General features: G+C 38.9%; 1 protein-coding gene across 2 annotated transcripts in view; it reads right to left on the reverse strand.

Moving 5' to 3' along the window:
• Positions 1-13713, reverse strand: part of fstl5 (follistatin-like 5) — a 180294-nt gene that overhangs the window by 20697 nt on the left and 145884 nt on the right. For both annotated transcript variants that reach the window (XM_039621131.1, XM_031757945.2), the window contains 2 exons: positions 2052-2078; positions 1714-1832 (listed from right to left, as the gene is read on the reverse strand). In XM_039621131.1, the coding sequence (XP_039477065.1) occupies positions 1714-1832; positions 2052-2078 (146 nt within the window). The remainder of the gene's footprint in view (positions 1-1713; positions 1833-2051; positions 2079-13713) is intronic.

The raw sequence follows: 13713 nt of genomic DNA on the forward strand, positions 1-13713 counted from the left end.
CCCTCATTAGTTATCTGACGGAAGCAAAATAATAACATATTTATGTGAACAATGTTAGGAAAATGACTGTTTGAGCCTGTTGTTTTTACAGGTTTACAGAACACGTTTGTTTTTCTTCCTTGAGTGAAAAAGGCTCTAATGAAATTACCTGGTAAATGGGGAGGAGATGATGGAGACCAATTGGTGGGTTTGCTTTTGTTCTTGTGGAGTTTGCATATTCTCTCGATGGCTGTGTGTGTTTTCTAGCTCCCTCTCACAACAGGTAATCCTAAATTTGCCACGTGAATGGCTGCATGTCTATCCATGTTAGCCCTGCCTCCACCACCCAAGCTGTTTTTCCACTGCGGACGACCATCTTCTGGTCTAGTCTGATCTTAATTCTCTTTGGGGTTTCTCTGAAAAACGTTCAAATTAATCTATACTGCAATGGAAAGCTTTAGGTCCATTCATTTAAAAATCAGGAGAAAAAGAAGGACATTGCAGCATTTACAATGGATCTGTTGCTGACATAATAAGATAATTACACCATCATTTATCAAACAAGTGTGTGAGAAAATGCAGATCTATATTTAAATCATATTTGCAATCAACTGTTCAGCAGGACACTGAACGTTCAGCAGCTTAGCTGACTCTGAAACTCAGATAAATCCAACTGCTCACAGAAGCTGTCACTCTGTCGGATAACAGCGCACTTGATGTGTAGGATATAAATAGTGAATAACACATTACATCCTTTCAGAAAGATTAACAAACACTCCTGTTTGTCCACAGGAGTCCACTGTAAAACACTAAGATCCAAACACTGACATTTAGATCTATGCAAGCCAAGGGCTTACAAGACTATTCAAGCACCTCTTCTCTGCTTCCACTTCATTAAATTAACTGGTTCACTGACAAGATTTTCCAAAGTTAAAATAAAAATTTTACAAGGAACATTTCACAGTGTTGCGAGTTCCTGGCAGGCACAAATCATAACAGTCTTTGGACTTTAGGAAAAGAAATGGGTTTTGCAAAGTGATTATGCAGAGAGGCATGAATTTATATTAAATAATGTCATTAAAATTATTACAATTAAATTTGAAGTATACTAGGTTAGGTGCTGTTAATTTTCAACATTGGAGTTCTGACACTTATACAAAGGAAGAGCAAAATAGCCTGTTAAATACACCATAGAGGTCTCCTTTTATGCTGCATGTCGGCAAAGAAACCACAATGTGGCTCACGTGTTTTTCTTTTTTTATACACTTTATACTTTTGCATACATTAACAGTGTTTCTAACCAGAAACCCACTGTTGGTTCAGGTCTTCTGTAAAAATGTATTAAAAACAATTACTGTAAATCCTTTACATTTATAGTATTCTACATCACTGCTTTAGAAATGCATTATAAACTATGATCTGTTTTATAGCAAAGCCCAAAACTGACACTAGATATTCACTGAGAACTATTTCACTGCTCTTTGAAGACTGCAACCTTCTCCTGTCCCCCACCTTATGGCTACATAGGGCTATGGTCGACTGCTAATATGCTAGCTTTGAGCTTTGCCTGGTTGAGTTAGACGTCTTTACACATCTTGCTGTTTCATTGGTGGCTTACAAAAAACCTCTGGCAGCATTACTGCCAGCTTCTGACTGGCCTTGGGCTTTTCGTACATTTTTAATTCTGGAATATAAAAAAAGTCACTGAATCTTAAATGTTTTCTGACGACTCACCTGCAGAGCCAGCAGCTTCTCACTGGGTTTAATGTGCCGTTGAATCTCACATGCAACCGGCTGAATGACTTTGATCCCATCTTCATAAAACACATAGAACATGTTGCCAATGCCGAGACCTGCGAAGGAGTAACAACAGCACCGTTATATACGGAAAAAGCTTATGAGACTGCACAGTACGAACATTTGGAACGGAAATAAGCATACAACATTGTTATCTACTCTCGAAGCATCAAATCATTTAATCCTTCTCATCACAGTTCAGTAACCCTATTACAGAAATTCAATTAACTCAGTTTAATGAATGCTATAGTGGAGTAGAAGCAGTCTAGACGTACCTTCTTCCCGCCACAAAATGTTTGCCACTGCAAGGAAGGAAAAAGAGGAAAGCACAGATGAAAATAAATGCAAGAATCAATAGTGTCCCTTTGTGAGAACTAACACCCAAATACTGACTCCTGTTGAGGCAAAGAGGAAAGCAGACCACATGAAAGTTTTATGGAAGCTGTCTGTCTGACACCAAGTGCAACAAACAATCGATGGAGCTCTCTGCTTGGAAATAATTTGATTCCAAACACTGGAAAATGGAGTGCAAGCAACAACAAGTACTGTAAAACAGCTTATGATTTTTGGATGCTGCAATCTTACGAAGAGAGAGGAAAAAAAAAATCTTAGACCTCAGATCATCATCCATCAATATGAGCGTTATGGGTAAGCTGCCTTAGACACCCATGAGTAGTCCACAGGTTTCAGGCTCAGATGATTATCATAAGTCATTAGGAAGGATTAATGTGCTGCTTCTTCAGTGGCATGAAACCTGTTTTGGCTGCTATAACAGGTAATTTCTCATTAAATTTACTTAGAAGTGACTAATGACATGAAATGTGGGATGAAAGCCACATAACACCCTGAATGTTCACTGGCGACCTAAGACACAGACTGACAGTGGGCTCTCAAAGCAGCCGCTGGATACTCGGAGAGAAAAGATGACATTATAAGACTAAATAGTGAGAAGAAAATCTAGAGCTATTATATACTTTCCATGTAAAGATAAGAGCAAATTCTTCTACTCAATCATTCTCATCCCCCAACCCGCCACCACCACTATCATCTCACACTGGCTTTTAACTGTGACCTTCTCTCATTGTTCTGTGTCCCCCAGTCTTCTCTCTGCTTCCATTCCATCTTCCATTTTCATGCATTTTCAGTCTACAAACCAATCTCCAGGCCAATTCACATCCGATTCTAATCTCGCCTCTATTGCAGTGCTCATTCCCGCAGCCTCTTGCTCGGGTGGACGGATGCAGAGAAAGAAAAGGGAGCTGAGACAAAGCCAACCAGACACCACTGTGCCGTTAGTCAGCCTTAATCTTTCAAAAGTGCTTTGTCAAGTCTTTCCTGTGCACTCTTGCATACCTTTTAGCTCATTAAAAGTTACACAAAAGGAGCGGGGTGTATAGCGGGGTCTGGAGGATCGAGGAAGGAAGGAAAGCAAGGACAAAACAAAAAGGAAAACAATACAATTTATTTGAGATCTGCCAAAAATGGAAAATGGAAAAGAGGAGCTGAGATGAGATCTTGTGTGCCCCGGTCTTTTCCAATAGTCCACAGTATTGATGCTATTCATCACTTGGCAGAAACACTGTGGCTGTTCTGCGCATACAAGGAGCCCATACATCAACTTCATCATCCATATAACAAAACAAGCTGGCTGCCACTGTAGGCAGTGAGTTCACTCTTTCTGGCCGTAATAACTATGTTTCCACTGGGCTCCAAACATCGGGGACGCCACGCTCACCAGCCAGTCTGGCCTCCGCAGTTCCTACCCGTCAGCAAGGTTACATAAATTCAATTTGTTTACAAGAGCACGCTGCTGCGACAGTGGGCCAAACAGCCTGTGATGTTCACCACAGTGGCATGGCAGAAGACAGTATAATACAGCTAAAGTAATTGGGTCACAGTAGATGCAAATGTAAAATGTAATTCAGGATGACTGCCTTAGGTGTTCAGCGTTTTATTGCTCTTTCCAGGTATTCTTTACGAAGTTTCTTGGGAAAACTGACCCAGACTTATGCTTTAATTATAAGCTCTACACACGCACACCTTCTCGACAGTTTGGAAGTACAAAGCCTACTCGCTGCTGTAGCATTATATATTCAGAAAGTGAAAAAATAATGCTCGAGAAAACAGGGAAAAATATCATTCTTCCTCTTCTTTCTTTCATCATCTACACTGATACAAAAGTCTTTTGAGAACGCTGATAGCATGCAGAGCAGGTACCCCACAAATCTGTGCGAAGCCAAAAAGATTTTTGCATGTGCCTGCCTGCCAACTCCCACTTGCAGTACATCGAGGCCTGGATCAAGATGCCTTAGGACTCTCTCCTTTGGGTCTTAGCCAAGCCCTGTAAACCTGAATATCAGCAGAAATTTGTCTTTATCAACGGTGTCTAATACTACTTTTCAAATGCTCCTTTAAAAAAAAACCCAAAATGTTCTGTTCTTCGAATTTTCTCTGTGCTGATTTTCAGAATTAGGTAGTTGATCAATTTTCTTGTAGGTGTTTTCAAGAAAGACTATTTTCTTAATTTGCTCTACACTATGAGTGACGCTGCCTACAAGTGAACACTACAGTACTTTCAGCATGAATAAAAAAGACTGGTTTTGCCACGACATATTTTTGCCTTAATGCCTCTGATTTAAAGTGAAAAAAGCTCAGGAATTTACCTGAAACCACGTTTAGAAGTCAAACTATAAATCTAGGGAGGCAGTTCAGGAGGTAGAGCAAGTCATTTACTAATCAGAAGATTGGTGGTTTGATCCTTTGCTGCTCCAGTATGCATGCCAAATGTCCTTGGGTAAAATACTAACCCCAAGTTTGCATCTATTGGATTATGAATGTCAGATAGAAAGCACAGATAAAGTTCCCATCACAGAGAGAGAGTGAGAGGGCTGTTATTGTCTGATACTGCTGCAGTTTCAGTGAAAAAAAAAAAAAAAAACCACACAGAACTGCACACCACTATTGAGAACTGAGTAATTTTTAAAACAAATGCAACAACGCATGCCAAATATGTAACAATAAAGAAGTGTTCATCCACAGCAAGGTGCTCATGGTAGTGACAGCCCAAAAGTATGTAAATATACACATAATATACACTATTAAATTGGATGGGATGTCATGCCAGACATGTTTTCTTTTACTTTCAAAGCACCAAAGAGTGAGTGCCATTTAGTTCCATTATATAAAAAGAGAAGGCAGATACCTCTGCAACTGGCAGCTCACACCAAAGCAATCTGACTTTAGAGTGAACTGTCCCTTTAACCTCAGTTTATCAGACAATGCTCTGGGCGCAGGGTAGGAATCAAAAAACAGTTCGAGTTGAGAACCGCTTCCAACTGTCCAATCTATCTCGACTGTATGCCCCCAACTGCTTTTATCAGCACTGGCACATTTTTCTGACAGATGAACATGTCAAACTGATGGAAGTGGAGCTTTGACACGTGAGTCACACTGAGGCCTTTTTTTCCATACTCTGGTTCTAAATTGTGCTCAGACAAATAATTTAAAATTTTATGCTTATGCCGATCCCTCCCATTTTAGAAGAAAAGAAAAGAAATGCAAAAATTAAGTACAGAAAAAGGGGTACAGAAAACTTGTTAAATACTTTTAAGTCAGCTTTCAGTATATACACGTTGGTCTTTCTACTGAGAGGTCTGACATCATTACCATTGTGCAGGCCCTTTAACACAATGAAAAGTACAGAGTACAATTTTTTTTTCATATCATGAGCCGTATGCTTTACAAAGAAAAGCCACAGCAGAAATCTTTATCCAGTTCTAGGAAATGAGAATTATAAAGCAGTGCACCTTTGTGAGTCAAAGGTCAGAGAAAATGTCATGAAGCTGTAGCTCTCAGATGGTAAGCAGAGTATCTTTTTCCTGCGTGTTTTGCAAAATGTAAAAATGATGGTTGATACGGCTGAAGAAAAAGTCATGAAGGGTCATTTTAAGCACCAAGATATTTCATGTCTTATTTAAAGTGGCTATCAACTGATGGTGGCTCAGCCTCTCTGGCGTTAAAGTGAATACTGATGAAACAATATCATTTTCAGAGCCTTGTGCTTCTCACTTGGCTTCTTCTCTCTGCACTACAAACACTTATGAGTCACCTAGTGATCAAGTCCAACTTCATACAGAGAAAGTCTTTTAGCTTTTATATTTAACCCATCCATTCTTCAGTCACGAAATTCTTCAGATTTCCTAACAGCTTTTTTTTTTCTTCTTCCCCCATTGCTTTTAGCAGCTCTGTGCTTCAACAGCAAGTTCCCAGCAGTACTATTTAAAGTCAGGTAGAGCGAGGAAGCTTTCAAAATAACAGGTCTGACGGCACTTGAATTAGAGCTGGGAGCCTGTGGACGACCGAAGGCTGTATCATCTCTTTAGGATGAAACGTATTCAAAAGACTTAATCCCTGAGAGTTTTCAGACAGGGTAAAAAAAAAAAAAAAACGAGTTACTGGAGAGCACTTCAAACATCCAAACTTGAAAAATAAAACTTGTTTAAACTGATTGTGCTTCATCACAAACACGGGCTGCTATGGGAGACATACACGGATGAATATCCGCTGTAGCAGTGCAGCCAATGTGATCCATCTATAATTATGAAAAAACCCTTGTGGTTTCTTATTTTTATTACATCACTAAATGAATCATGCTCTATCACATTTATAATACTTTGCAAAGTCATGGCAACTAAATCCAGTCAACCTTTCAGCCAGTCTAGTTCTACAGACCAGGTTTAATGTAATCACTATAATCATTCAAGTGTAAATAGATTTTAAGTGGTGTTCGTGTTGTGTCCTCTGCTGTTCATGATTTGTACTGATTATGATCATTATCCTCATGATTAGTATTATTACATTAGTATTCAAAAGAATCATCACAAATATTCATAAGCTGTCATGTTGTAGCTGGGGCTTAAAGGCGTTAAAACTTTCCACTGGATTTACGTTATTCATTTCGGAAAGCCTTCAGCGTGAAACTCAGTCGACAGGCAGTAGGCTGCTGACACTGCGGATAGCGTCACTGCCTGGTTAGAGTTCCTTGTTGCTGACAGCGTGTCCAACGCTGTGTGAAAGCCTGCTGTGATGGGGAGGGACGCTACTGATGGAAACATGGACGCTAGTTTGGCTCGAGCTGATCTTCTGTGTTCAGAGGATATGAAGCAGACAGCACGGCGAACAGCATAGCATAAAACAGCTTTGTGAAGACTTCGGTGTGCAGCGGTGGTTCTCATCTGTGTAGCGCCGAGGCCCAGGAGATTGCAGGGCTTTGTTCCAACCAATCACTTCAGCAGCAGATTTCACTGATTAGATCTTCCCCTTCGTCTGAAACTGTAAAATCAAGCAGTGGCGTGTTTGATTGGAACAAAAGCTTACAAACTGCAAGATATCATAAAATGGCCAAGAAAACGTGACCGAATGAAAACAGCAAGGTGTGCAGACAAATGGTGAGGGAGGAAAAAAGTTGCATAGAAGAGGACAGAACAGTATGGAGCAAAGACAATAGTCTAGCATAATTATCGGTTTAATAACATAAAAAAAAGTTATGGGGTTATTAAGAAATGCGCATGACCAATGATCTCAGTTTTGAATTTACTTAGGACATGTCTTCATTTTTTTTTCATGCAGTTTTGCAGTGAGAAATGTTTACCTACAGGTAGATATCAGCTGTGGGGTTGTAAAAATGTCAAATGTTCTTTTCATGGTGTATATCTGAAAGTTTACTTTAAACAAGAATTTGTTGGAGCACCACACTGAAATCTAATGTGGACGATCCTAAGACCTCATGTCACTCGATGGCTTAGATACAGACATCAGATGAGGACCAGCAGTATCTGACTGTGAGAGGAATTTTAATGATCTATTATTGGTCACATACCTCTCTGCTTATCTTGCAGATCAGCAGGTATCTGTAGCTATTAGTCTGTTAACTTGCACAAAATTTAAAGAGCCTCTATGCCAACTGTGGTTTGCACCAACACAGCATTACTATTGAGGTGGAACAGAAAAGGTTGCCTGATTATTTCTGTGTATTAAAAAGCTGATAAGCATCACAAATTGCTCTATTATGTCTGACATTAATGATTCAATCTAGATACTTAGCTGGTTGAAAAACATACAACACAAGTGGGATGAAGAACACAAGAATAAAGGGAGCTGTGGGTGTCACTTTTCCAAAAATCACAAAATGCATTAAATTTCTCATTCTGGAAGTGCTCTAAGCAATAAACCTCAGCATAGCATCAACCTCAGAATCAGATCACACCTCCTACAGTTGCACACAGTGAGTCACTATCTTTATTTTCACACATGTACTCTGGACAAAATTAGGAGAATTAGGTTGTGATAATTTCCACAGTTGTCCTTCTCGACATGTGGGACATACTATGAAAAAGGCTCCGTGTGGTTTAGATGAGAACACTGTTACAATAAAGGAAGCAAAACATGTGACGCCCACTCACTAGTGGTGAATGTGCAGAACAATTTGATGCTCTGTTAAAACATCGAGGCAGCCTGGCATTACACTGACTTTGTAGCAGGGAGCTGGCAGGTTAAACACTGGCTCAGTGTTCAGTCTCACTGTGTTACCTGCACCTCCGCTGGTTGAGCCCTAGAAAAATTCATGGCTGCAGTGCTTTTGTGGAAATGACTTAGGATACCCAACTGCCAGTTGAAGAAATAAGCACAAAATGCCACCAGTGCAAAATACACATGAAAACAGAGCCCTAAAAATCTCAAGACTAGAGAATAATCAGACTGATTCAGAATGAAGACAGTCTGAATTTCTCCAAAACAATTTGTCTGTACCCTAAAGGTGAAATAGCTTTACCTTGTCTGCAGCTTTGCCACAAAATAATGATTTTAGGACTCAATAGGTGAATCATATCTGAGTGGAGATGTTTCGCAGCAGAACTGCTTAACTCACTTTTCAGCCCACTCGAGTTTCAAGACTCTCTGTTCCTGCTGGAGTATTTAAAGGTCATACATTAATTAATGAACCTTTACAGTGAGTCACGAAGCAACGAGTACAGAGGAAAGAATATAAAGTAGAGAAAATATAGTAATAATAAATAGATACTGGAATTGTGAGTCAAAACCAGAGTAAAGAGAAAAATGGGGATGTACCCTGACCTGCCAGAACATTAAAAGCCATCTTTCTCTTGAGCTGCCAAAACAGCTATGACCCTTTCAGGACCTCTGTGGGTGTCCTGCACTATCTGGTACCATGGTACTTGCACCAGATCTTTTGGGTCCTGTGAATGTGGGAAATGGGACTGGCTAATATCAGATGCTTAGATATTTTTACAGTTTGGTGAGGTGCTGCTGGGGAGACTAATATCAAAAGCCGATGTTTTCCCAGCAGAACACTGCACTGTTATGAAATCATCAATGTTATTCACCTCATCTGCTCTTCACAACAGGCCATAACCATGCCACAAACAGCCATACTATTAAAACGCGGCTTTAATGGGTTACCAGGGTGAGATATATATAAAGTATCAAAAATGTAAATGTAATTGTTGTGCTAATAGAGAGACAAGTGAAAGATGCATGTTGCAATTAAACACTAAAAATATGTGACAAAATACGTTATCCTGTAAGTGAGCTTAAAAATATTGTAACAGTAACAAACTTACTTGTAACTTTAATAAATTATATAAAATGAAAGATTCAGATACAAAAATAGCTAATGGAGATTTTTAAAAATTCCATCCACCTGTTAAACAGCTGCTTCTTTCTTTGCATTGAAAAAAAAAACAAAACTTGAATGCTTCCTTCAGTTTCTTGTTTTACTTACATAGTCACATATTTTAGAGGCAGGCTACACACTAAGCACAGCCACAAAGTAAGACAGAAAACAGGAAAGTCAGCACAAAAGGAAAGAATTGTCCTGTTATAGTAAGCAAATATTTTCACTTGGCAAGGTAAATGTAATGTGACTCATTTATTAACGGTAAAACGGCTGAAAGTTGCCACTAATTTTAAAGGGTCAAGGCTACAGAAGACAACTACTACCACCACGCTGTGTTCTATATGTTAATTATCTTTCTAATTAAGACTCGTATAAAAATAGTAGAACTTTAGCTGCATCAAACCATAGCTGCTGAGCAGAGGAGTTACCTTGATTAACAACATATACAAAAGCTATTCATGCACAGAAAAGAGCACACCAAGACCAAACCTCTGTTCAACATTCCCACCACACTATCCGTTAGTTCAGTCGCTGGAGCCAAGTGGATATCCAGATTTGGATTACTTTGTGATATTTTCTTGAGAAAGCCAAGATCATGTTTCCCATTTTTTTACTTCTCAATTTCATATTTATGAAGATATGACATGAATCATCCAATTTTGCTCCCAAAAATTCCTGGATCCAGATCATGAATCACTCCAAAATCCACCTGTAACCTTTTAAGTAATTTCGCTAACAAATACACAGAGACACTGAATTAATCACATAAACCCCTTGGTGGGCATACAAATAAAGTTAATATGTGGCTTGCTTTAGACGATAACGATATGATCGGCCCTTGAAACGGTGCAAGGCAGATTTTCTCACAAGATTATTTCTAGTAATAACAGCATAATTAAAAGTTCTTTATTTGGTCCACAAGTGCACTTCAATGAAGGTAAAGAAGCAGTAACTCGGGCCACTAGATTCACTGTAGAGTATTGTAAGTCCCTGATATGGGGTATGAAGTGCAGCATAATGTGGAGACATAACAAAGTGGAGAGACCAAAGCAACAAACACTCGCTTTGAATCTCGCAGATCCTCTGACACTGCAGAAATAATTGGCACATTGTGAAGGGCAGATATTTATGCCAGTTTAGCGGCAGACTGTCAGAGATGGATGGTGCTCTGCCTGCTGGTGACAGCTTCTGTTAAAGAGATCTCAGAATAGTGACTGCTCAGGTTTTCCCAAACAACAAAGTGCTTGGATAAATCTGAGAGAAAAACAATTCAGTGCTGCGCCTGTGAAGAGAAGGTTTTGACCTCCAAGCTCCTCTGGTGGATTCATCTAAAAAAGATCACTCATGCCTTGCTCATCAAATCATGTTTTTCAATTCATCTAATGCTTAATACCTTATTCAGCCCTTTGACAACTGCCTTAGTTAGTTATTCAGCTCTCCTCTCTCTCTTATTGAAGTGTTTGAATGAGAAGCCCAAGGCGGGTCATAAACAATGATTCCACAGAAAGAGATCATTACTTTCCACGAAGTTAGGTTTCTAAAACATTTCCAAGTGTAATCTCAACGTGTCATTTAAATCTCTGTCTGTTTCAGATCGATGCTGGTAGATCAAGGGTAGTCTGCTGCCACAACATGCCCACAAGCATCTCATCCTGTGTAGGATCAGAGTATTGAGCTTTTGCTTGAAAGCGTCCTTGATTCTGGCACTTAAGGCAAATGTCGTCTGTTTTAATAATGTGCATATCTTGTCCCTGAGCATAAACACAATTAAGTCGGTACTTGTGAGCATCAAAAAGTTAGAAAACCAGAAGTACGACAATTATATATGTACAAAGAAAAAGTATTTTTTATATAGGGGTGTTTAAGTATTGTATGTAAATGATTCACAGTGTTTGCAGTTGGTTGTCCAATTTTTGATTAGTGGAAAATATGTACATAAAAAAACATGAATTATTACACACATATAGGAGTTGTTCCAAAACTTTTAAAGCACATCTTCAGCTAACAGAGCTGAGCTGTTATTAAATTCAGAGTCGGCGCCAGAGCCTAAAGATATGTTTTAACAGGGTGAAAGGCTCGTCTTACTTTATTGTTTCATTTACAAAAAAAATCTGCATTCACATAATTCCATAAGTCACAAAACAGAGACTTTAAACTAACAAAACAGTGGGAACTTTGGATATTCCCAAAGTCCACACGTGAATAAATAGCCCCACTACACAATGTGACAGTTGGCAGGATCTCCATTTGTTTAGCACTTTTTAAGTGAAATCATCCTTCCAAGCTAGCAGTACAAGCTAATGGATGAGCTCTTTTTAGTAACGATGAAACATAAGCGAGTAGTTTTTGAAATCCGACATGCATTCTTAAGGACATCCTTTTCAAAATCATCAGGGCAGAAGTAAATCCCCATCAGTAGGATCAGTGTCCTTACTCAGAGCAGTTAACTGTATCACTGCAGAAACACTAAGTTACTATGAACTGGATAATTAACTTGAGCTGTGGTGTTTCTGCAATGCTGTTTAAGTCTTCCATTACCAAACTAATATGACTGAATGTCCTGCTCAAACAGCACAAACAGATGTGGATACAGAGACGCCATTTATACACGGTGTGGAGGGAATTTTCTATCTTGGCTTTGGCTTGAAGGATACTGTTACATGCTTGTGTAGAATCACCGGTGAAGTTTTCCTCCCCATATCAAGAAGGCACTTAAAGTTCATAACACTGCCTTCGGGTCTGGAATGTCTTCACCATGAAACAGTCAGTGAATCTACCTCTTACCAGCCAAAGTCATTCTCTTTGTACAGTGAACTCTGATAACAGAGTAGTTACAAGAGCCAACAATGGGTACATTTTATTAGAAATGGCCATACTTCAAAAGTTATAGTTGTAATTCATTTGATAAATACATCAAACAATGAAACACAAACTACTTGCTTTTACTGTATTCAGACTACTTGTGCTTACTGACGTGTATGTCACCTCTGAAAACAGATAATAAAGTCTCATCAAAATCAGAATAATTTGTGGCCTTTGAGAAATCCTCATCCTCGGTCTGTAAAAACGTTGAGTTGCAAGTTTACTTTAATCTTTATGGTTAGGCATTATTTTCAATGGCTTTAGGGAATTGAGAATGACTAAACCTGTATGCAAATTTAAAACAGTAAGAATTAGGATTGGTTTTGTACAGAATACTTCTTCACTAGTTATATAATTTCCCTTTATATTTGTCCCCATAGTGTCTCCCTGAAACTAGCTTATGAAACCAGATGCTGTTTTTTGGATGGGTAATAACTGCCAATGACTTTAGAGAGCCTCTCTGGCCCAACATGATATCACATGGAGCTAATCTAGATTCACACTCCAAATGTACTACAGCGTGTGGGTTTAAATGAGGAAAAGACTGAAAAGACTGTGATTTATGTGGCAAAAGTGGGTGGCACAGATGGTAATTAATCATAACTTTATCTAAACAGTCTAAAATTACTTATTATTACAAACAGCTGCTGCAATTGAAAAGTAGTGAAAAGTTTGTAGCAAGTTTTTTTGCTAATAGAGGGACTGGCAGGCTGCTGATGAAGATCAAGGTGGAGAATAAGCTCAGACTCAGAAGACAATGTGACAGACCAAAAGATCTTTGAGTCAAAAGGATAAAAGGGGTGAACAGGTAAAGTCTAACCAACTTCTCTAATTGCCAATGTTTCTGCCGTCTGGAAATAAAGGGGAAAGAATCAAACTGTGCCGCCTAATGTGGAAAGTCCCATGCTTAAGAAGAAAAGGGTGACCATGCTCTTGTAAAACAGAGACAGAGATTAAATACTGGATGGCCGAGAAGGACACCATCATATGAAAAATTTAAAGTTTCCACCAAACTCTACATGGAAAAACTAAGCACAGCCTTACTGCTTGCATAGGAATTAAGAGACTGGTGCTGCTACTGATTTACCGATCATCAGTAACTGTGACCACCTTTATAAAACTACAAATTTTGGTACTTTGTTGGACTGGAGCATTCAGGTGTGTTTTAACAGTCAGAGGGTGCAATCCTTAAAAAAAATAGGCATGTTAAATTTAAAGTTAATGACAAAACAACTAGAAAAAGATTCTTCTCTGTAAAAAGAAAGTGTCAGGTTGGAAAAGTAGCATCTGAACGAACTCATAATTTCTGGAACAATGTCCTTTAGACGGACAAGACCAAAGTAGAAATGTCCGGCCATAATGCACAGACACACCAACACCAT

This window comes from Oreochromis aureus, linkage group 2, assembly GCF_013358895.1.
Source record: "Oreochromis aureus strain Israel breed Guangdong linkage group 2, ZZ_aureus, whole genome shotgun sequence".
Lineage (NCBI taxonomy): Eukaryota > Metazoa > Chordata > Actinopteri > Cichliformes > Cichlidae > Oreochromis > Oreochromis aureus.